Consider the following 19,825-nt stretch of genomic DNA (forward strand, 5'->3'; position numbering starts at 1 on the left):
TGAAGTCGCAAGGGTATATCCTTTCGATGGAAACAAGTAGTCAGGCGAGGAACATTGAGAGCGGCGACCGAGGTACACAGGAAAATGCCGACCAGGATTTGTACAAATACGTCTCGACCTTGTTCGCGGGGTGTGAGGGCTTCCGATTTCCAACATATCACTGAGTGCGGAATATATTCTTGGGAGGCATGCAACGTAAGTTAAACATAGGGCAATGATTCACGTGGAATATGAAGTGGTCGAAATTGAACTCGTAGACCGACTTCCTTATACTCGGGTTGACATGCGGTGGTTCCTTCTTGCGATACCATGTACGACCCTGGGCGTCTACGAAGTATAAGTTGTCGTAATCATCTAACAATATCAGTGAGAATTAAGCCCAGGTCGAATGACATTACATACCGGGGACGCCGCTCTTCGCTTCCCCAGCCCATATCCTACGTGTTTGCACTCTTGAACTCATTCGTCGAAGCGGTCCGGGTCTGAAGGAATCATGTCAAGAGGTTCGAGCGGAAGAGACACGTTGGAGCTGTCTCCCCCATCATTGTGCTCAATGTAAAAATTGTTGTCGATGCGGAATATCAACATGAGGAGAACTAGAAGCGCTGCAGTACGTGGGCCAGACAGCTGCAGAGGTGACCCGCTCTGAACCAATGTTTCTCTGCGACTGCTTGTGAACCACTAAAACACCTTGTTGTCGCCGCACAGTAACAGTCGTTCTCTGCATCACAGCAGCTTATGTCCCTATCCATCGTATGCACTTCCTTCCGACACCGTGAGTCATCACTTTTTGGTCGCCTGAGGATCTGCTCGTCAATTTCTCATATTTTTTTCACATGGTCGTCATACTATATGCAACAGCATGTGTATCACCGGCACTTGGTCCCGCAGTTCTCCGTACTCTCTGACCGATCATCGCTTCTTGAACCCCTTCGGATGCGGTCTCCTATCAGGAAACATCTTCGCTTTCATCTTTGGATCATAGAAGACGAACTGATGAACAGGAAATGTGAACCGCCGCTTGCCATCATCGTACGTCCTGTCGTCTTCCTCGGACATATCAGGAAGCAGTACCCCTTCCGCTCCTGAGCCCTCGGACTGTCGGGTGCGAGCTTGCCAACCAGCAGCCAGATCTGTGTCTAGCACCCTCGGCTGACGCTGCAGGAAACCCTCGACTTCCTTGCCTTTCGCTCCACCAACATCGAGTCTATGGCTCTGCTGCTGAGTGAGCTCGCGCCTCGCTGCTCCTGCAGCTGGGGCGGTGTGCGTGGGCGCCAAGAAGGGAGAATTGGACATAGGAGGGTACCGGGGCTCGTCGGGGTCAAAGCCAACTGCCCATGGGTTTGGAGGGTTTTCTCGACCATCTGGGGTGAGAGCGCGCTCCCAGAGCTGTGGATCGCGCATACGAGCTTTGTTCCATCCTAGCGCAAGGTCCACGAAGCCTTGGCCCTGAAGCGGGAGAAAGCCGAGAGAACGAAAGAGGGAGAGAGAGGGATGAGTGGGGGTAACAGTGGCGGTGAGTGGGAGTGCGTGAGGCGGGAGGTGGGAAAGGAGAGAGGCGGAGGGGTGGAGGTAGCGCGATGGTTGGGGATGGAAATCAGGGTGATCTGCACCTTCGGGAGAGGTGGGGGTGCTGGTGTCTGAAGGAGATTCCGCCCGGGCAGAGGTGTATGCGCCTTCAGGCTTGAACACCGTATACCTCAGACTTTTGTAGATGAGCCTCGCAGTCTGCTTTATTAGAGCCTTGACGATTTCTTCCACAGGCTGCTTGAACTGCGCCCGCGGCATGGCAAGGTGGGGGGTCATGATTGACACTGATCGCAAGTTCCCATTTACGAAAAAAGGTGAATCGGAGAAAGCGTCAGTCTCATTTCGGGAGAGAGGGTGCGAACGCACAGTCGTTCCGCACCGTCACCCAAGCCGCAGGTTCGCCAGTGGTGGGGTCGTGGTACACTGAGCTCCAAGGAAGTCCTTTAGAAAGGTAGACGACGGAGTACCGCCCTCCGAGCGCTTGGGAAACCTGTCGTACTGTGAGCTTCTCACAGAAGCGACGGCGGCAATGTGCGATCGTACCCTTTCCATCTCGTCCATCTCCATTCCCTCTACCATGCAACTCCCATCTTCTGTATCTTGTCCTTCCAGCCACTCCGCGCTCTCTGGTAGATAAAGGCGCACACTGTTCCGCATCCCCTTTATGACAGGGTTCCAGTACAATTTGAACTCCGCGTTCCTTCGCGAGCTGAACGTCTCGAGGTACTTGATATATGGATGGAGGTGCGCGGGTAGGTCGGTGAGGGAGCGGTTGCGCGGTGTTTCTGATATTTGTGTCGTAAATGTCACCTCACGGGGCTTACGACATAGCAAGATATATGCACGCACCTTCTGCGCCTGTATCGTCTGCACTTCCCGCAATCCTGTCCCGGACCGCGATATCCCTCATCATAGCATATATCCACCTCTGAACTCTCCCCTTCCCTTCCCTCAGCTCTCGCAACTCCGCTTCGTCCTCCCAACCAGGTTGGACCGCGTCCCCACGTTCGCTTCCAGGTACACCATCCCAGGCAACCATCCTCCCCAGATCGTTCCACAACTCCTTTCTTTCTCCTTCTCCTTTTCCTCCACCCGAACGTAATCTCTCGTCCGTCGCTAACTTCCACTCCAAGCTCGTCCACACCCGCAGCCCATGTTCTTCTGCCGCATCTGATAGCAGCCCGTCGGCGTCGAGCACCCCGATTGCCCAATCTTCGTGTGAGAACTTCGGTGAAGGGGCCAATTTTCTCCCTGGAAAAGCCCCCAGGAGAGACACATATCTTTTCGAGTACGGAGCTGCTGGGGCTGCATCCGTTATGCTTGCCAGTTCTGCCCAACGCGCCCATCTGCCTCGGCTCCAAGTCAGGTTTCCGGGTGCTGTTCGCGGTGTACCAAAGTATGGTCCGTGCTTCACGTCGTGTAGGTTTTGCCAGGCAAGGGGTGCGATGAGTGCGCCTAGGATGGGGGTCGAGTATGGGAAGTTGGGCAACGCGGAGAGGATGCGGATGAGGGATGGGGTGTGTGTGGCCTTGAGGGAGGTGGGGGCGGGGGTGTGGGGGATGCGCTGGAGCATTATCGTTCGAGGGCATGCTTCTCCGTTTGGTGTATCTATTGGTGCATCACAGCGGTGTACTTGAGGAGGAGGAGAGGTAGATGTATGCGCCTATAACACCTAAAAACTAGAGCAGCCAAATTCGCTCGCTCTTCCCTTTTGGGCGGGCCACCCGCAAAAGAAGAACCTTTGTCTGTGGCTGTGTTCCGCAGATTTAACAACTCCGCATTCCGCACCACAGCCACTCGGTCCCGGTGTTTGGGTGCCTCCGCGATGCCCTTCTTCTCCGCCTTTCACTCTTCTTCACGTGTGTGCCGGATGCCGAGGGCGCAGTGTTGAGCGCCCTTAGAACGCCCAGGCAGCCTTTTCCCGCTTGACCCGGGAACGACGCAACGAGGCTCGTGCTGGCTTGCTCTCGAACCACGATATACTGCTCCTCACACCTCTCAAGTCGACTTATTAATGACCTCTAGGGGCTGTCGACGTGGCTTTCCGCTCTCTCGGGACACTTGCACTATCTGCTGCCTGGGGGTTAGGGGCGTGTACCAAGTGCTGGCACACGATCTCCTCCTGGCTGGTACTTAACGTTTTGCGCTGCTTGATTGACGTGTACAACTTTTGGTATCCTGTTGACGAACCCTTCTGCTTTCGTGCCTCTGGATCACCCTGTGTGTACCTGCTTCACATCTGACGCTCTACCACACGCAATACACACATTCCTCTCATCCAACAACTATCTCACATTACATCATTACACCCAGGGTCGAAATTTACCATAGGCAATCTGTACAACTGTCAACAACACCAACCATCAATGTCCAACACATCCCTTCCAATACCTAGCGCCCCGGGTGCTCGACCCCAGCTGGCCGTTCTCCAAACGAAAGGTTCGGCGCATCCTTCACCCACACCCACACCAACCATCCCTCAACCTCTCGTCCCGACTTCGGCTCTCTCCTCCCCTCCCACAATCCCCTCCGATCCCTCTGCTCCGTCTCTCCTATCAGCCGGCGGCTCCGCTCCCTCCCTGACGCCCTCCCAGGTAGCGGCCCTGCTAGACCGATCGAATCCTCTTGTCCGTCCGGGAACCCCACTCGGATTCCCTCTCCCTCAACGCGGTCCTCCCACCCCTTCCCATGCACGGAAGACCCGGCTCACTCTCTCCACCTCCTCCGGCATGCAGAGTGAGGAGCACGAAGAAGCAGAATACGTGGACGAGCTTTCCCTCTCCGAGTTCCTCCAGCTCGCCAAGAACCTAGGGGATGACAGCATCGTCACACGCCTCACGTCCGACGACAGCCGACACCCCGTCATATTCCTACACTTCACACATCAGGGGTCGCCTTACTACGCACGCATCCGTAGACCGTACTCTTTGTGCACCACGTTTGTTCGTTCGCTCCTAAGTCTCGATACTCCCGCTGCCGTTCTGGTGAGCAACACCGACCTCGAAGAGCGAAAACGGAAGAAAGTCAAGCTGCTTATATATCCTTGGCGAGCGCACTACCCAACGCTAGACCCATCGAACCCGCTGCAGCTACCACTTCTCGCTCTCACGGAAGAAGGTGGCCGCCTCGCACGACTGCTGAACGCGCTCGGCAACGGCCAGACGTACGGATTTAAGCCTCCTCTCCGTCTGCGAGACGTTGCCCAACTCGCGGTCGCAGCACAACATCTCACTCCACGCGTCTTCCCAGAATCCTTCAAGCACAGGTTCTTCGCCTGGCATGTGCTTTTCTCTGCACTCGGCCATTTCGGCCATGAGCTATTTGTTACCTACCGGCGGAGCATACACCCAGACTTCGTCCTCGGCCTACGATGGGACTTGAAACAATACGGCCCGTTTGCGAGCGTCTCTGTTGCACTGCTCGTGATGTTTTGTACTCTGCTTGCCTACCTTCCCATCTTCATTCTCCTCGGTTTTCTGTTCCAATCACGTTCCTGGTCAGGAGGCGGCGTGCTCTACCTCCTGCTGGCTCTACCGGCAGGCGTACTCTCCCCCCTTCCGGACTACCTCCTCCGCGCTTGGTCGGCCCGGGTCGAGAACTCAAATAAGCGTTTCCGAGCCTCCCTCACCGCTGAGATAAGACGGGTATATGGGGGGTATGCAGAAGTTCGCAGCACACAGCAGTGGAGCATGTCGGGCCCAGTGGGAAATATTAACATGCACTCGCCTCTCTTCCCCTACCTGGCAGTAGAAGATGATCCCTCTCTACCTGACGAGGCGAGCATACCGCCGATGGAGCTAAAGCAGTTCCTCCACGAGCTTAAACTGCGTGCGGGTCTCTCCTCCTGCCCTGTCACAGCCGTCCAGGTGCGCCAAGGACGTGGGAGCCCTTTCCTGCGCAGCTACCTCCTTTTCTTCATCAACTTCCGCGGGCAAGATATGGCCATCCGGGTAGATCCAGCCGCGAAGAAGCTCACCTGGTGGCACCCGTACGAGCACTCCGTCTTCCCTTCTTCCGTGCGCATCACCAGTGTAGCGGCGGACGACGCGGCAGAGATCATCGAGGATGGCGGTGGGAGCTCGGAAGGGAGTCACATCCTATTCACCTTGAACAGCTGGAAGACAGCGTTCATAGACATAGACCCGAAACAACCGGAGCAGCTCATCTCCCTCGCATCTCAGAGTCGTGCTGCGCACCGAAGGCTCACCAGCCTGACGGACGTCCCGAGTCGACTCGCTGACCATCCCACACCAACGTTGTTCGATGCGATACGGGCCGTCCAAGCGGCGCACGACGAGTTTCATCCTGCGTACTCAGCCGCGCTCTTCACCCTCCGTGCCTCGCTCGCTGTCCTTCGCGCGTTCTCCTTCGCATACAGCAACGAGTACCTTCCCAGTGTTGGTGATAGCAAGAGACCTGTTCATCCCGTGTTGTTCAACCTGGACGACCAGCTATTGCAACATCATCGAGCAATGATCCGACATTTGAACATGCTCATCACCGTCCTCTTTTATGCTATGTTAATCGGCCTCGCATTCATAACACCCGACAGCTACGAGAGATTCATGGTTGCCAATACCACGATAATATTTGCAGTGATGGTATGCTGGTTCGTGTGGAATAGGGTGTTTTGGCCGGCATGGTTGGGCAGCACAGAATCGGGCATTGATACCATGGCGCAGTGGCTTGTGGCCAAGATACTCCCCAAGGCAGTACCTCTTCCGCGCGGGTCATACTCTACTATGGATGGGTACGTCATGTGCAATTACATATCATTAAAGACAATTAATTTACATCACATCTACCAGCGATAAACCCTCCAAACCGATGAATTGGGACATCCCACCTGCTGGGGTGGAGTCGGGACTGGAGGCAGCTAAAGCCGACTGGGCGCAAAGAGTCAGCTCGCGAATGGCCTCCTCCGGCATGGCACCGTCTAGTCGATTCCCATCATCCACGGGGGTCCCACGGTCTAGAGACGTGTCGTTAGAGAGCAGAAGGGTAGAGGGCTCCCTGCAGAGTGTGCCTCAAACGAGAGAGACGTCGACCGAAAGGCGGTAAGCTGGTTTCTTAATTAATCTCACGGACTGGGTTGTTAGAAAACACGCGCACTGTTAAACACAATTGCAATACTCCTCGTATACTTCAATTTTTGGGATATGTAAAACTTCAATCTGTAATACGAGGCAATCGAAGCTGGGCATTGTGAAGTACTGTAGGCTCACAGCGAAGCCGGGAAAACATACCACCGATACAAGATTAGCCTTCTTGAACGAACAGGCACAATAACGTCTATCAGGATGATGAGACCAAAAGATAGTTGCATCTACATGATTGGACCGCGGTCATGACGGAATGTGGGGGTTCAGCCGGTTCCGATGACTTCGTTTATCGCCGACGCGCGTGAACCATAATCAACTCCAACCTCGGGCGCTCGTTACACGCAGCTCCTCCTCTTTCCGACCCTTTGGTGACACCGCTAGACCACTCTGCACCAGCATCGTGTCACTCCGGCAACAGTCTTCCCTCAAACCAGTCATCAAGCGTTGAAAACGGATAAGGATGAGCTGACATGCAAGACTGGTGTGGGGTGGAATCTCGCAGATTTTGCCAGCTCAGTGAATCCATTCTTCGTATTCTGGAAGAAACGAGCCTATTGCTTAGGATGGCATCAGACTCTCACCATACGAATGCGAGTATTTCTCGGGACATGGGTGAATCATCTGTTGGGTTGTTCGGCCTTCTGACCGCCCGCATTCACTCGTCCTCCTTCGCTCTGTTTTTCCGGGCTCGTTAGACTCCGTTCCTGCTTCGTCAGCGTCCTGTCTTGACTGATAACTCCGGATGGTGAACGCGTGGAACTGAGTCTGGATGATACGAACTCTGACTGCCTTTTACTACGCTACACAAAGGGTATGAAGTCCAGCGGCGGGTGATATGCCGGTGTATCTTTCACCCTCTTCACGTTCTTCCAGGCCGCAGCCGTCCGCCCATCTCGTGCGGCTATTCGGTATTTTTGACATCATGCGATGCATTACCCCAGGAATAGAGACGAAATCTAAGGACGTAGGCTTATCGGTGCTTCGGAGACCTTGTCGGTGCTTCTCGATCTCGTGGTACCGATGGAGATTCACCTCTCTTGCCCATAGGGTACTACCTTCTTGGGTTCCATTTTCTTGGGGATGAAACTGCGCCCCATGAGAGCATGTTCTGGGTATATAATCGTGCCAACTCATGGCTGAATATGTCTGCGTGCCTGGCTCTCGCGCCGTATAACCCCCCTTCAGAACCAACTCCCACCTCGCCAAGATCTTCCCAATGGCTGCACCTGCCCCAGTTAACCTTGAGCGTGGAACCGCTGCCAACACCGGTCAGTAAACCAAAATAAACTACTCGTCTAGCTGACACATTCTAGTTGTGACCCAAGGCACGGCGCCTGGGAGTACCTTTGCCGATGCGTACGAGAAAGCGGGTCCTGACCTGAGCCGCACATTGACGACCGAGACTCAGCCCGCGTTCCCAATCTAGTGCGTCCCCGCATCCTCCCACCCTCAGCTCAGGACTAACCCCGCATCAGCCATCGCCGGCTTGCCAACCCCTCCCCACTCGGCCTCTACTCCTTCGCATCCACCACACTCATGCTCTCCCTGATCAACGTCGGCGCTCGCGGGCTCACAGTGCCCCAAGCCGTGATCGGCATGGCCTACGGGTACGGCGGGCTCTGCCAGCTGCTAGCAGGGATGTGGGAGTTCGCCTCGGGGAACACGTTCGGTGCGACTGCTTTCTCGAGCTATGGCGGGTTTTGGATCTCGTATGGCGTGAGTCACCTTCTCCCTTCCTCTCCCGGTCGCGGATCCCTAAGCCCACATGCGCAGATCCTTAACACCCCCGCGTTTGGCGTCTCGGCCGCATATACGGGAGAAGCAGCCAGCCAGCTCCCAAACGCCCTCGGCATCTACCTGGAGATGTGGTTCATCGGTACGCCTCCCTCCCTCCCTCCTCCCGCCGCTTTGCGCACCCAGCTCACCCGCACGCCGCACGACAGTAACAACCCTAATATTCTTCGGCACCTTCCGGTCCTCTTTCGCACTCGTATTCCTCTTCTTTACGCTGTCACTGACGTTCCTCCTCCTGGGGATAAGTAACTTGCTAGCTGAGCCGGCGTGTCAGACCGCAGGGGGCGCATTCGGGTGAGCCAATTCCCCCTCGTTTCGCACTGAGATGTGCTGATCTGGGTGGTGGGGGTAGGATCATCGCTGCTCTGACAGCGTACTATGCTGGTTCTGCGGGCTTGTATTCTCCGGATGCGTCGTATGTCCCCTTATTACTTGGGGTGGGCCACCGCTCACCAGGAACAGGTATATCCTCCTCCCCGTCGGGGACCTCCCGAAGCTCAAATAGGAGGTGTGACGGACTACCTTTTTTCGTAGAATTATTTACTGCGGTTTTATTGATGATTATCTGGTTCCCAAACGTGATTTTGCCAGCTTGGCAGCGCTCAACTTGCCCAAGCCCGTGCGACAACCGTCCAAGGGGCAAAAGTCGTGTGCAGTAACATCCCAGTACTCCAATCAACGAAGTCTCTTATCTCTAAACATCCCAGGTGTCAATCTTATCAGGATGACTAAACACGCCGCTCATTCCCACTCTCATCCTCTCCCTCCTCTGCATAACCCCCCGCGCCCCATCCCCTCCAGGCGCAAGTCCTTGCTCAATCTCCCGATCCTCCTGTGCCAACCTCCAATTCTCCTCCGCCTGTCTCTTCCTCCTTTCTCCCAATTCCTCCCTCTGAGCGCGGGTCATCCCCGTCCTCTTTTCCGCCTTTTGCTCTTGGTATTCTTCTTCCGGCGTATCCGTCCATCCATCGAGGAAGACATCCGCCACCCCTCCAAAGACCTCTTTCCACCCCGAGGCGCGCAATACCGCCGCAGTAGCGCGGTCCGAAATGGGGATCTTGGCATGTAGGGGTAGGGACTGTGGTAAGAGCGAGGAAAGCGCGGTTTTGGACTGGCCGTGTTCGTCCCTCGTTTGCGTTAGCGAGCGGTAGACGGCTCGGGCTGTGCGGCCTAGGAGGATCTGGGGGAGGGGGGAGAAAGCGTATGACGGGAGAAGGAGGGGTGAGGTGAGGGATAGGTCGGTGTTGAGTGTTGAGGCGCCGTAGAGTACTGAGCTGGCGGAGGAGGAGGAGGGGGAGAGGGGCCGGGCGACGGAGGAGAATGCGAGACCGTGGGTTATGTAGCGAGGGGTTTGGCGTAAGGGCCCGGAGAGCTAGATCAAGAAATGGTTGTGTTAGCGGGTGATTCCCATGCAAAGGGGAAGGGGAAGGGTTAAAGGAGGACACAGACTCACCTCCCCTACTTCCCTTCTCGTCAACCTTCCAAGCCTCATACCCATCTCCCGTTCCACCCATCCCGCTTCCTCATCGTCGTCCACCCTGAGCACCTCTGCCTGGGGAGGGAGGACCCAGCGGGTGAAGTAGGTCACTTGCATGGTGGAGGGACGGATACGCTGGTAGGACATTATTTTCCTTATTGTGGGGACCCAGAGCTGGGAGATGCTGTTTATGCGAAGGGCTGGGGAGGAGGGTGAGTACGAGCGGACCGGGGGGAAGAGGGGAGAGGGGGTGGTACGGATAAGAAGGGGGAGGGAAATGGAAATGGAAATGGACTCACGTCGTCGAAACTGGCTCCACTCCCCAAGCACACTAACAAGCTTCTGCTGTCCCTGCCACCACATCCCCCCCAACCTCTCATCACACGCGCTCCCATCCATTTTCTCCCCCAAGGTCAAGGCCGGGTCATCCGCTTCTAGGGGAAGCGAGGTGATGGAGGATGCGCCGGTGTCGTAGAGCCGCCCATGGGTGGGGGAGTACCCCCAGCCATGGGATTCGAGTAACAGCCAGGCTTCTTCGCTGGAGTAGAATCGGAGGTCTGCGGGTCCTTCTTCACTTGCTTGGGTTTGTATCCCCTCCCCATGCACCGAGGAAGCTGAATGCAACTCCAAAGCCGAAGAAGCAGAAGCAGGCGGCGTCCCACGCCTACTAACCGAATCCACATCAGCGCAAAACACCGCCCACTGCCCCCCCGGGTCATCCCTCACCTCCCCCCTCTCCAGGTCAGGCACCGGATACCTCCCTCTCCAGAGATAGTACCTTTCCCCGAAGGTAGCGTGGGGGTAGGCGACGTGTGGCTCGAGCGTGCAGTATCGTTTGGGGCGAGTGAGGTTTCTTGTTGGGGATTTCCAGGGATGGGCCAGGGGGATGTAGAGGGAGTCTCTCCCTTGGTTCTGGCTCTGAGTCTGGGTCTGGGAGATCAATTTCTGACCTGATGCTAACGCCCCGCGTTTCCTTTCCTGAAGAAGTGAACGCCGCTCCGCTTCCTTCGCCCGGACAGCAGCACTATCCGTCCAAAATGCGTCGTCGCATCTTCTTTCATTATGGCTCGCTATCGGTGCCACCAACGCTCCTAGCACGGAGAGCGAGTAAGGGAAGTGCGGGGGTTGGGAAAGAGTGCGCAGAGTGATGGGTGGACGTTGGACGGACTGCGTCCCGGGAATCCGGGGAGGGTGGAGAATGGCGCCCAAGGCTAGACGGGGTGGTTCGCCTTTACTCTCTCTTGCCGGTGGGAGTGGGAGGAGCGCACGTTCAGCGTCGATGATGGCGTCTGCATTGGATATCCAGGAGTTGTGGTTGACTGATATTGACCTTGGACTGCGGAATGGCGTTGAGGTTGATAAGGGGATGTCGGGGTTATGTGCATGGCGTTTTCGTTTTTCAGATGGTGGTGGTGAGGTACGAATAGGAGTAGAAGGGATAGGAAGTGGTTTGTGTGCTGCTGATGGATGCAGACACGTTAATGACCACTTCATCGTACACCTTTTCACTTGTGACTTCGACGACCAAAAATGTTCAGATTTCATTCAATGTCAGTGGCAGTGTAGTGGCAGTGTAATACGTCATCAATCTCAGGGTCTACAATATTTGCCACCAAGTCACGGTTGGGTCAGTCAACTCCCTCTCTCCCAATGCCACTCGTCCTCCCCCTTGCACGCAGGTTCCCTCTCCCTGTTCACACCACTCTCTCTTCTCTGAGAGCATGGCGCTCCCTCGCTCACGAACAGCGGAAATCTGTTGGGTTCGTTCCTACTATGGGGGCGCTACATGATGGACATCTTTCGCTTGGTGCGTCACACTCATCCCCCCTACCCCTACTCCCTACTTACCCCATATGACACTCACGCTGATACTGATATCGATATCGATATTGGTAGTCCGCCGCTCCTTACAAGAAAACGACCTCACAATCGTATCCATATTCGTAAACCCGACACAGTTTGCACCACACGAAGACCTCTCGACCTATCCCCGCACGCTCGACTCAGACCTCCAGCTCCTCTCCTCTCTTTTTGTGGTTCCCCCTTCTCAACATCCACAGCCGCAGCCGCAACTGCAATCCCAACCGCAATCGCAATCGCAGCCGCGCACAGTAGCGGCAGTATTTGCCCCTACACCGGAAGTCATGTACCCATCTGGCTACTCCTCCGCCCAGGGCACGTCCACATCCACAGGAAGTGGCACAATCGTCGACCTCCCCTCCCTCTCCCAGCAACTCGAAGGACTCTCCCGCCCTCACTTTTTCAGGGGGGTAAGCACAATCTGTACAAAACTATTCAACGCCGTCCTCCCCCATCGGGCCTATTTCGGGCAAAAAGATATCCAGCAGGCCTTGGTTATACGAAGGATGTGTAGGGATTTGCTAGTGCAGTATCCGGAGGAGAGGGAGGTGCATGTCGTTCCTACTGCTAGGGCGGGGGATGGGCTAGCCCTGAGTAGCAGGAACGCCTACCTCACCCCTCCCGAGCGGGCGCTCGCTCCACATTTGTACCAAGCGCTCCTAGCGGTGCGGGACGAGTGGACGCGGAACCCTACACGGGAAGTGTTAGGCGTGTTCGAGGGACGCATGCAGGACCTTGGGCGCAGGGCGCAGGAGGAAGACGTGAGCGTACGGCTGGATTATGTGGAGCTTAGTTGGGGGGATACGTTAGACCCGTATGAAGGGCCGAGGGAGGGAGTGGTACCCCCGAACCTAGGTCAGGGCGGGCAGGGGGTACGGGAGAGAGAAGGCGAGCAGAGCCTGGAAGTGCAGGGGGGGGCGCCGGTGATATTGAGCGCTGCGCTCTGGGTTGGGAAGACGAGGCTGATCGATAATGTTATATTGGGGGATGATAGGGGGATCGTTTATTGACCTCCCGCTCGGGAACGGGAGGGGGAGGGGGAGGGGGAGGGGAGAGGGGGGTGTAGAATGATAATGATAGTAGTGTAATGCCTGGGGCAAAAGTGGAGATGAATGATCTAGATAGACTGGCACTCCTTCCTACTTACTGCTTACTGCTTGAGCTTGAGCTTGAGGCTTGGTTGAGCTTGGAGTGGTGTGCTGATTGGATCGGAACTTTGAAAAAATCTGCTGGTGGCTGGTGGAAGATGTGTCCAACCAAGTACAAGAGTCGAATACAGGAATCAGAGAGCCCGGGATAGAGGGAGCTCGAGTCGTTACCTACAACCTCCTGTAACTCGTAAGGTTACACCATCTCTGATTTCCCTCATATGTCCACCAGCTTACGAGAGGCCAGTCCAGGCATATCCCCCAACCAGACCAGATATTAACCAAACACCAAGTCCATTGGCAATTGTATCCATATCAAATAAAGGTACACCCAAGCAACAAGGGAAGACAAATCACAACTCGCACAACTCCCAGAAGGACGACGACGACGAAAGCTGCTGTTGGTACAAACGTGGCGCGTGGCGCATAGCGTGCGTGCATACATTCTATAACTTAAAAAATTCGGGTTATCTCCTCCCTTTCCCTTTCCCTTTCCCTTTCGTGCCTTCTTTCTTTCTTTGTTGTTTGGTTTGGTTTGGTTTGGTTTTGTTCTTGGTTTTGGTTTTCGACTACAGGCCAGTACATGCATGCATGCGTGTGGTACAACACCCCTAAGGTTGGTAGTACATGTTCTTCGTCCGTTCTTCCTAAGTTAGCCGATCTCAACACTGGTGAGAAGGGCGGGGCGGGGGATCGAGCACGATCCGTCCTAGTTGTGGTTGTAGCATTACATCGCTCCCTGTTCGTCAACAGTGCCTCGGTGCTCCTGACAATCAAAGCCGTCGTGCATCTCCAACTTGCACGCCGGGCAGATCCTCGTCTGGCAATTCGGGCACTGTAAGACGTCGCCCTCGCTTCCAGAGCCAGAGCGGTAGATGGTCCAGCAGTTCGGGGTGGGGCACCACGCAAACTCTTGGTGCGAGCGGATATGAGTGAGGAAAGCAGATTCTAAGAGAGCGTCAAATTCCGTTTCGTCGGGCACGGCGAGTCGGATAAGCGAGAGTGGGAGCATCCCGGCACATGCCGTGGCGGGACAATTAAGCGGCAGGGCCGCGTCAAGGATATAGTCTCGTATGCAATCGTAGCAGAATGTGTGCCCGCACGTCGATGCGCGCAGGATGGTGTCCGTCACGGGGCATGAACATATGTCACATTGGTCGGAAGGCGAGATCTCCGACCGGGTCATGAAAATCGGAGCTGGGGTCGACGCTGTTGTGCCACCTTGGGAAGCGAGAGCGACTTGGAGTTTCTCGCGAGCCAACAGGGCAGTCTCTTCAGCGCCATACACGGTAATCGTGTTGCTTCGTTCGTCGAACTGGATAAAAGTTCCAGTCTCTTTCTCCACCGTCGCCATAAGCTCCTTGCCGAGATAAACAGACCAGTTGCGCATCGACGGAGTGTTGCGCAAGGTCAAGCGTTTTCCAATGAGGAGATTGTCTATAAGTTTCTTCGCCTTGACGAGCTCTTTCCGGCTGCTCCCTTGGAGCCAAATCGGTTCCTCGGCGGAAAGAGGTGTCCGAAGCCGGAGATTATCGTCCAAATCCTTTTCAATCTTCTCGAGTTCGGTCTTAAGACCGGTCCATTCTCTGGGTATAACGGTGTATTTAACGGTATAAACTTGCTCGACGGAGAGGAGGCTATTGCCGAGGAACTCGACCGACTTGGCGTGCAGGTCCTTGACAACAGCGTCGGTAGCTGAAGCGTTCTGACATCGGGCGTAGATGAGAATTTTGTTCTCCGTCGGTAAGGTGGGCAAGAGATCGAAGGAATCGAGAGGGCCAAATCCAGATAACATATTATGCAACATCTCGACAGCTTCAGAAGCATCAAACGTCGGATCGCCGAGGGAGACGCTGCTCGCCTTGGTGAGCTTCTGCAGCTCCTCCTTGGTCGCGTCTGCTGGCAAGCCAGAGACAGTAGCAGCAAAGTTGCCTCCAAAGGTGTTGCTCTTCGCGACAAGCTTTCGGCCACGGACAACCCGGCCGTCAAGCCGGTGGGCCTCCTTCTGAGCAACTCGGGCGGACGAGTAGGTCGTGTATGCTGTACGAGTAGGAGCCGAGAAAGACACAAGCAAAGTTGGATGGTGCATTTTGGACGCAGGGACAGAGCACGCATCGGTCGGAAGCATCACGCGGTGGACGAGTAGGCCAGCACCAAGGATCGTCGTCGCTTCACCGCCGCGGTCGGTGAGGAAAGTCCGAGTGACTGTCCTCCTCTCCCCTTCCGAGACGGACTTGAACCGCATACCCCTGATATGCTTCTCACTGTCCAAGCCGATCTCGCTGGGCATGTCCTCCGAGCCGGGAGTGTCAGGCACGGGCACATCTTCACCTGTCTCGCTCGTACCAGATGACAAAGCCGGCGGGGAGGGAGATTCCTCCCCTTCGGGCTCTTCGGAGGTCTCCGAACCCGAGCGGAAACGGCGCGTCTGCATTCAGCCATCCATTAGAAGCTGTGTAAACTAAGCGATTGTATACGCACCACAGGGGATAGAAGGCTCGACCCGTCCTTGAGAATCAGGCTCTCGAGCTGGACGAGGCTGAGGCTGCGTGGACGAGACCTGTCGGGCTTAGGCAGCACCTGCTCGAGCTCGAGTTCGGGCTCTTCATGCCTGAATGGGCAACTGTCTTCCTTCCTGCACCTGCCGGAAAGCCAGAACTTGCACGTAACGTTGAGCTTAGTCCACCCATCCGGCCTGCCCGTGCGCCCCCGCTCGAGATCTTCGGCAGTGACGCCGGCCTCGAGTGCCGCAGGGTCGTGCAGGAAGGTGCAGCGGTCACCGCGGTTACATTTGCCTGCGAGGTAGAAAGAACAGAGACGAGTGCGATGCTGGAGCTCCTTGAACGACCTATTCTGTACGCGGGGGTCTACACCCTGTCCATTGGGAACGTTGGTGGGAGGGTAGAGGGAAGGGAAGTAGTCAGCTGCGTTGAAGAGCGAGAAGGGGTTTGCGTCGTCGTGCGAGAAACGGCAGGCAGCACCTTTGGTACAGCGACCCTGGGCGTGGAAGACACAGACGTTTCGCTTGGTGTATGCGGACTGGGTGGGGATGGACAGAGGCGGGTAGAGGGTAAACGAGTGCTGCTGGTGCTGATGCTGGTGTTGGTGAGGGTTGAATGTGGGGTCGGTGTGCATAATCTGGCTGGACGGGGGCTGGTGGTGGTCGGGAGAGAGCGAGGGGGGTGTTCGAGAATGTGAAGCCAGATATTCGGATGTTAGACGGGGATGGCTTGAGGGGTGAGAGGGTGATATGCTGTGTATATGCGCCTCTTGACAAATCACTTTGCAGTTCTCAGCTGTTTTCGGTGCGTCGGGTGAGCAGAATAGGAGAGAATATGAAAATGAATTTCCTGTCCTTCTGTTACTCCCTTTTCTGTAATGAATACGGATGGAGGAGATGAGGAGGATAAAGGAAGATGGGAGGAGAGATGATGGAGGAGAGATGGAGAGATGGATATAGGCTGACGCTGTGCTCTTCTGCCCACACAGCGGCTTGCTACGGCGGAGGCACGTTGCAGGGGCGCTCTCACCGGGGCAAGGGTCATTCATCCTTAACTACCCTCTAAACCCCGTTTCTAAGAACTCGTAAACAACTTCATGAATATTAATAAGAAATATCCATATGCGCCATTTGTGGGCAGTGCAAGTCCTTGGGAACAGTGCACGGCGATCAAACACCTATGCGCATCCCTCTGCGAAACTGCGTAGACCAGTCCAGTACTACGCAACCGCTTCCCTCCATAATCCACCTCAACAGTCATCCAAAATGAAAACCTGCATCATCGGCAGTACATCGGAGCAAACTATTCCCTCCTGTCCAAATGTGAGCAAGTATCATCCTTCCACCGACTGTCCCGGCAGTAGTCGCAGGGTCGAAGGGGTCGCTTACGACAGTCTACGGTGGAGGAGGGACAAAGAGATGGAACGAGAGCGTACCCGCAAGTCCATGTGCCAAGTTAACAACCCTGCTCCCACACTTTCTCTCCAGCAAACACCCCCCCCCTCGGCCACACATCCCGAACAACCGTATGCTCTCTCTCCCGGCTTTTTCGGCCCCTTCAAGTATGCATATGGGAATATTCGAGAAACCACCCTGCTCTGGCTATACATGTTCCGTCCGTCCGTCCATCCGTCCGTTCAGGCTGACTGCTAGGGTATAATAGGGTATGGAAAACGTTAAATGGAAGCTTGCGACAGCCTATGCAGGAACGTGCCACGGGGATCAAGAGTGCACACGTGTCTGGCCTAGAATGGCACAAGTTGAGTGGGAGAGCGGGTCCAAGCTCCGGCTCGATCTTGTGCAGAAGACCACATGCGACGGATGATCATCCATTATTGGGAATACATTAATGGTTGTATTGCTGATATAAGCGGGAAGTGCCGTTCTACACTAAACAGAGAGAGTAGGACGACAGACAGCCTATATTCCCTGTATATTGTAAATGCATTATAAGTCTAATGTACAACGAACCCATACACCATCAAGAGATAGAAGGTAACGCAAACAGCGAATGCCAATCCAAGCCAAGTCTCCTGAAGTCACCCAAACTAGCAACACCTCCTTTGTTGTCTCGTCCCGCCCAGTCTGATCCCACTTCGCTGCTTCCCCATGACCTGTTCGGCCCCGGACTCCAAAGACCGCTCAGCCTCCTCCTCCCTCAGCTGCAACACCTTCCTCGCCACGTATTCAAACACGGGCACGATACTCCCCCTATCGAGGGAAGAGGTGAAGAACAGAGCCGGCTCGGCGATCTCCTCCTCGACAGGTTCTAGGCTCAACAGATCGGGGATGATGTCCTTCGCCTGCGTGCCTGGCTCTTTAGATTTCTCCGCCAGGGCGAAAGGAGTGATCGTAGCCTCGGACACGGAGATAAATGACACCTGCGACTCCTGACTACTTGAGGACTCGCCCCTCCTCCGTTGGCCAACTCTGGGTGGCGTCGCAGGCGGAGTGGGCGTGTTCACCCGTCCACCAAGCTCGGCGTCCAGTCGGTCAAAGAGGCTCGAGCTGGGTGTGTGGTACACTGATGGGTGGGTCGCGAGTGTGCTGATCGTCCCGACAGTCCCGTTCGCGGGGAGGAGATGACGAGATAGGGAGGTGGACCTGGTGTGAAGGGCGTGTGAGTGCGAGGCAGACGGCGTGGGGATGGGCGAGGTGCGCAGGACGGGGAGGAGGGAAGCGTGCGGCGGTGAGCCATCGTGTGGTGGAGACGGCGATGGGGAAGGGGATGGTTGAGGGGCAGGAATGGCGAGTTTTGGTGCTGTCGGGAGGACGGGTGTGATCTGCGCCGGGTCGCCGAGCGCGAGCTCCCCTCGTCGCCGTTTCCTCCCTCTGTGCTGTTTTGCCAGCTCAGGCCAGAGCGCATCCACAAACGCACGCGCGGCGTCCTCCTCCACTCCCTCCCCCGGGCGCTTCAAATCCAGCTTGTTCCCAACCGCAACAACGACAGCGCCCTCCGTCCCCTCTACACCACTGAACTCCGCCCACCACTTACGTAGCGCCTGGAGCGTCTTGGGCTTCGTACAGTCAAACACGAGCAACACGGCGTCTGCACCTCTGAAAAAGGCGCGCGAGAGTGGGGCGAATCGGTCCTGCCCCGCTGTATCCCATAGCTGGAAGATACAAGCTTCGTGCGGGGGGAACGTGAGTGTGAGGCTGTGGAAATCGAGCCCCACTGTAGCGCGGTACGAGGGCGAGAAGCGCGATGTTGTGTACTATGTTCAACATTAGCGAACACGGGTTGATCATCCATCAGAGAAGATGTCAGCGCACCTGGTTCCTCAGACTAGTCTAGGGACAGGGCGAATCATGCATATGAGCGACGGCCGGTTAAAGTGGTCTAACGCATACGGGCGCACCTTGCCAACACCACACTCGCCGATGATGACAACTTTGATAGTTTGCATCATCCTTGCTCGCTGCTGTGTGGTGCGAGCGTTGGCTCCCCCTTCACTCGCAGTGGTCGTCGTCTAGATAGAAGTAGCCAGGAGCGCAGTAAAGAAGTAAGTGATACGATTACAAGAGCATACAGTGTCCCCTCATGAAGAAGGGACGCTCGGGTCAACATATCCGTGTGCGATACATTCATGCCGAGTTGCCGGTCATTCACACTCCGCCTGAAGTTTGGCCGCACACAAACCTTATCTTGCACCTCTCTTTGTCCTTTCAACACTCTGTCTGCTTGAATACCGGACATCTTTGTTCCTGTTCATCAAGCCGCGGACGATCCGGAGCAGCTTGGCTTTGTCCGGAAAAATGACTATGTTCCGGCTTCGTACCTGGACTAGTACACGGCTGTTGATACGCTGAGATGATCTGCCAGCACACAAACTGAGAACAACAATCGCTCAGCTCGCTCAGCAACTTGATGCGTCTCTCCAAAATGTCCACCTAGGACCTGCCGAGTGACTGCACTTTCTGAAGAGAGATGCTGTCATCATGACCTCATGTTGGTTGTCCTCTTCCGTGCTGCTCATCTGCTCATCTTCCTTCGCAGGCGATATGAAGATCAGTTCTCGCGGTCTGCGAAAACCATGTTCCACGAAGCCTTGCGCCAGCTCAAGCCTCCCCGCCGGCCAGTCTCCACATTAGCGCGACACGGACTCCCCGTGGGACTGGCATCGTCCATGGCCCGATGATCTTACGACACGACCGAGATGTCCCCATGTAGCTAGCTCGCTGTACTCGCCCACCCTCGCTACGGGGACGGCGGTATGGCCGATGACCTGTGCTCGCTCTCGCAGGTAGAACAGCCAGCGGATCAGCCGAAATACGGGGTGCGGATCTTCTCCTGGTCCGGAGATGAGCCTGTTCTTTCCTACCAGGGCATGATCCCACGCTTTCCCGCCGGATCTCCGAAAATAGCAATCAAAACAAGGACGGAATACGCCAGCCGGCCGCCCTCGGTCGAAAA

At 55.7% G+C, this 19,825-nt stretch overlaps 7 protein-coding genes across 7 annotated transcripts; 3 read left to right on the forward strand and 4 right to left on the reverse strand.

Moving 5' to 3' along the window:
* Positions 1-833: 833 nt before the first annotated feature.
* Positions 834-1,475, reverse strand: DACRYDRAFT_24165 (uncharacterized protein). Its single transcript, XM_040773578.1, has one exon. The coding sequence runs from the start codon at positions 1,402-1,404 to the stop codon at positions 913-915; it is 492 nt and encodes a 163-aa protein (XP_040626009.1). The 5' UTR covers positions 1,405-1,475; the 3' UTR covers positions 834-912.
* A 4,603-nt stretch (positions 1,476-6,078) lies between these two features.
* Positions 6,079-6,661, forward strand: DACRYDRAFT_24166 (uncharacterized protein). The gene is made up of 2 exons (XM_040773579.1): positions 6,079-6,280; positions 6,339-6,661. Exons 1-2 carry the CDS (start codon positions 6,204-6,206, stop codon positions 6,589-6,591), a joined length of 330 nt encoding a protein of 109 aa, XP_040626010.1. The 5' UTR covers positions 6,079-6,203; the 3' UTR covers positions 6,592-6,661.
* A 1,373-nt stretch (positions 6,662-8,034) lies between these two features.
* Positions 8,035-8,854, forward strand: DACRYDRAFT_32343 (uncharacterized protein; the record flags this gene model as incomplete). The annotated part of the gene is made up of 5 exons (XM_040774357.1): positions 8,035-8,057; positions 8,108-8,348; positions 8,406-8,508; positions 8,576-8,720; positions 8,779-8,854. Coding segments are annotated over 5 exons (588 nt in total), but the record flags the coding sequence as incomplete, so codon positions are not given.
* Positions 8,855-9,120: 266 nt separating this feature from the next.
* DACRYDRAFT_118380 (uncharacterized protein) lies at positions 9,121-11,320 on the reverse strand (the record flags this gene model as incomplete). The annotated part of the gene is made up of 3 exons (XM_040770571.1): positions 10,203-11,320; positions 9,880-10,103; positions 9,121-9,798 (listed from the first exon to the last, which is right to left on the reverse strand). Exons 1-3 carry the CDS (start codon positions 10,300-10,302, stop codon positions 9,121-9,123), a joined length of 1,002 nt encoding a protein of 333 aa, XP_040626012.1. The 5' UTR covers positions 10,303-11,320.
* A 233-nt stretch (positions 11,321-11,553) lies between these two features.
* DACRYDRAFT_101654 (Nucleotidylyl transferase) lies at positions 11,554-12,855 on the forward strand (the record flags this gene model as incomplete). The annotated part of the gene is made up of 2 exons (XM_040767574.1): positions 11,554-11,710; positions 11,800-12,855. 2 exons carry the CDS (start codon positions 11,554-11,556, stop codon positions 12,771-12,773), a joined length of 1,131 nt encoding a protein of 376 aa, XP_040626013.1. The 3' UTR covers positions 12,774-12,855.
* Positions 12,856-13,229: 374 nt separating this feature from the next.
* On the reverse strand, positions 13,230-16,263 carry DACRYDRAFT_24167 (uncharacterized protein). Its single transcript, XM_040773580.1, has 2 exons — positions 15,393-16,263; positions 13,230-15,339 (listed from the first exon to the last, which is right to left on the reverse strand). The coding sequence occupies exons 1-2, from the start codon at positions 16,044-16,046 to the stop codon at positions 13,639-13,641; spliced, it is 2,355 nt and encodes a 784-aa protein (XP_040626014.1). The 5' UTR covers positions 16,047-16,263; the 3' UTR covers positions 13,230-13,638.
* Positions 16,264-18,329: 2,066 nt separating this feature from the next.
* DACRYDRAFT_37030 (uncharacterized protein) lies at positions 18,330-18,818 on the reverse strand (the record flags this gene model as incomplete). The annotated part of the gene is made up of 3 exons (XM_040774420.1): positions 18,330-18,626; positions 18,685-18,702; positions 18,771-18,818. Coding segments are annotated over 3 exons (363 nt in total), but the record flags the coding sequence as incomplete, so codon positions are not given.
* Between the last annotated feature and the right edge of the window lie 1,007 nt (positions 18,819-19,825).

Source organism: Dacryopinax primogenitus, assembly GCF_000292625.1.
Source record: "Dacryopinax primogenitus strain DJM-731 SS1 chromosome Unknown DACRYscaffold_17, whole genome shotgun sequence".
NCBI lineage: Eukaryota > Fungi > Basidiomycota > Dacrymycetes > Dacrymycetales > Dacrymycetaceae > Dacryopinax > Dacryopinax primogenitus.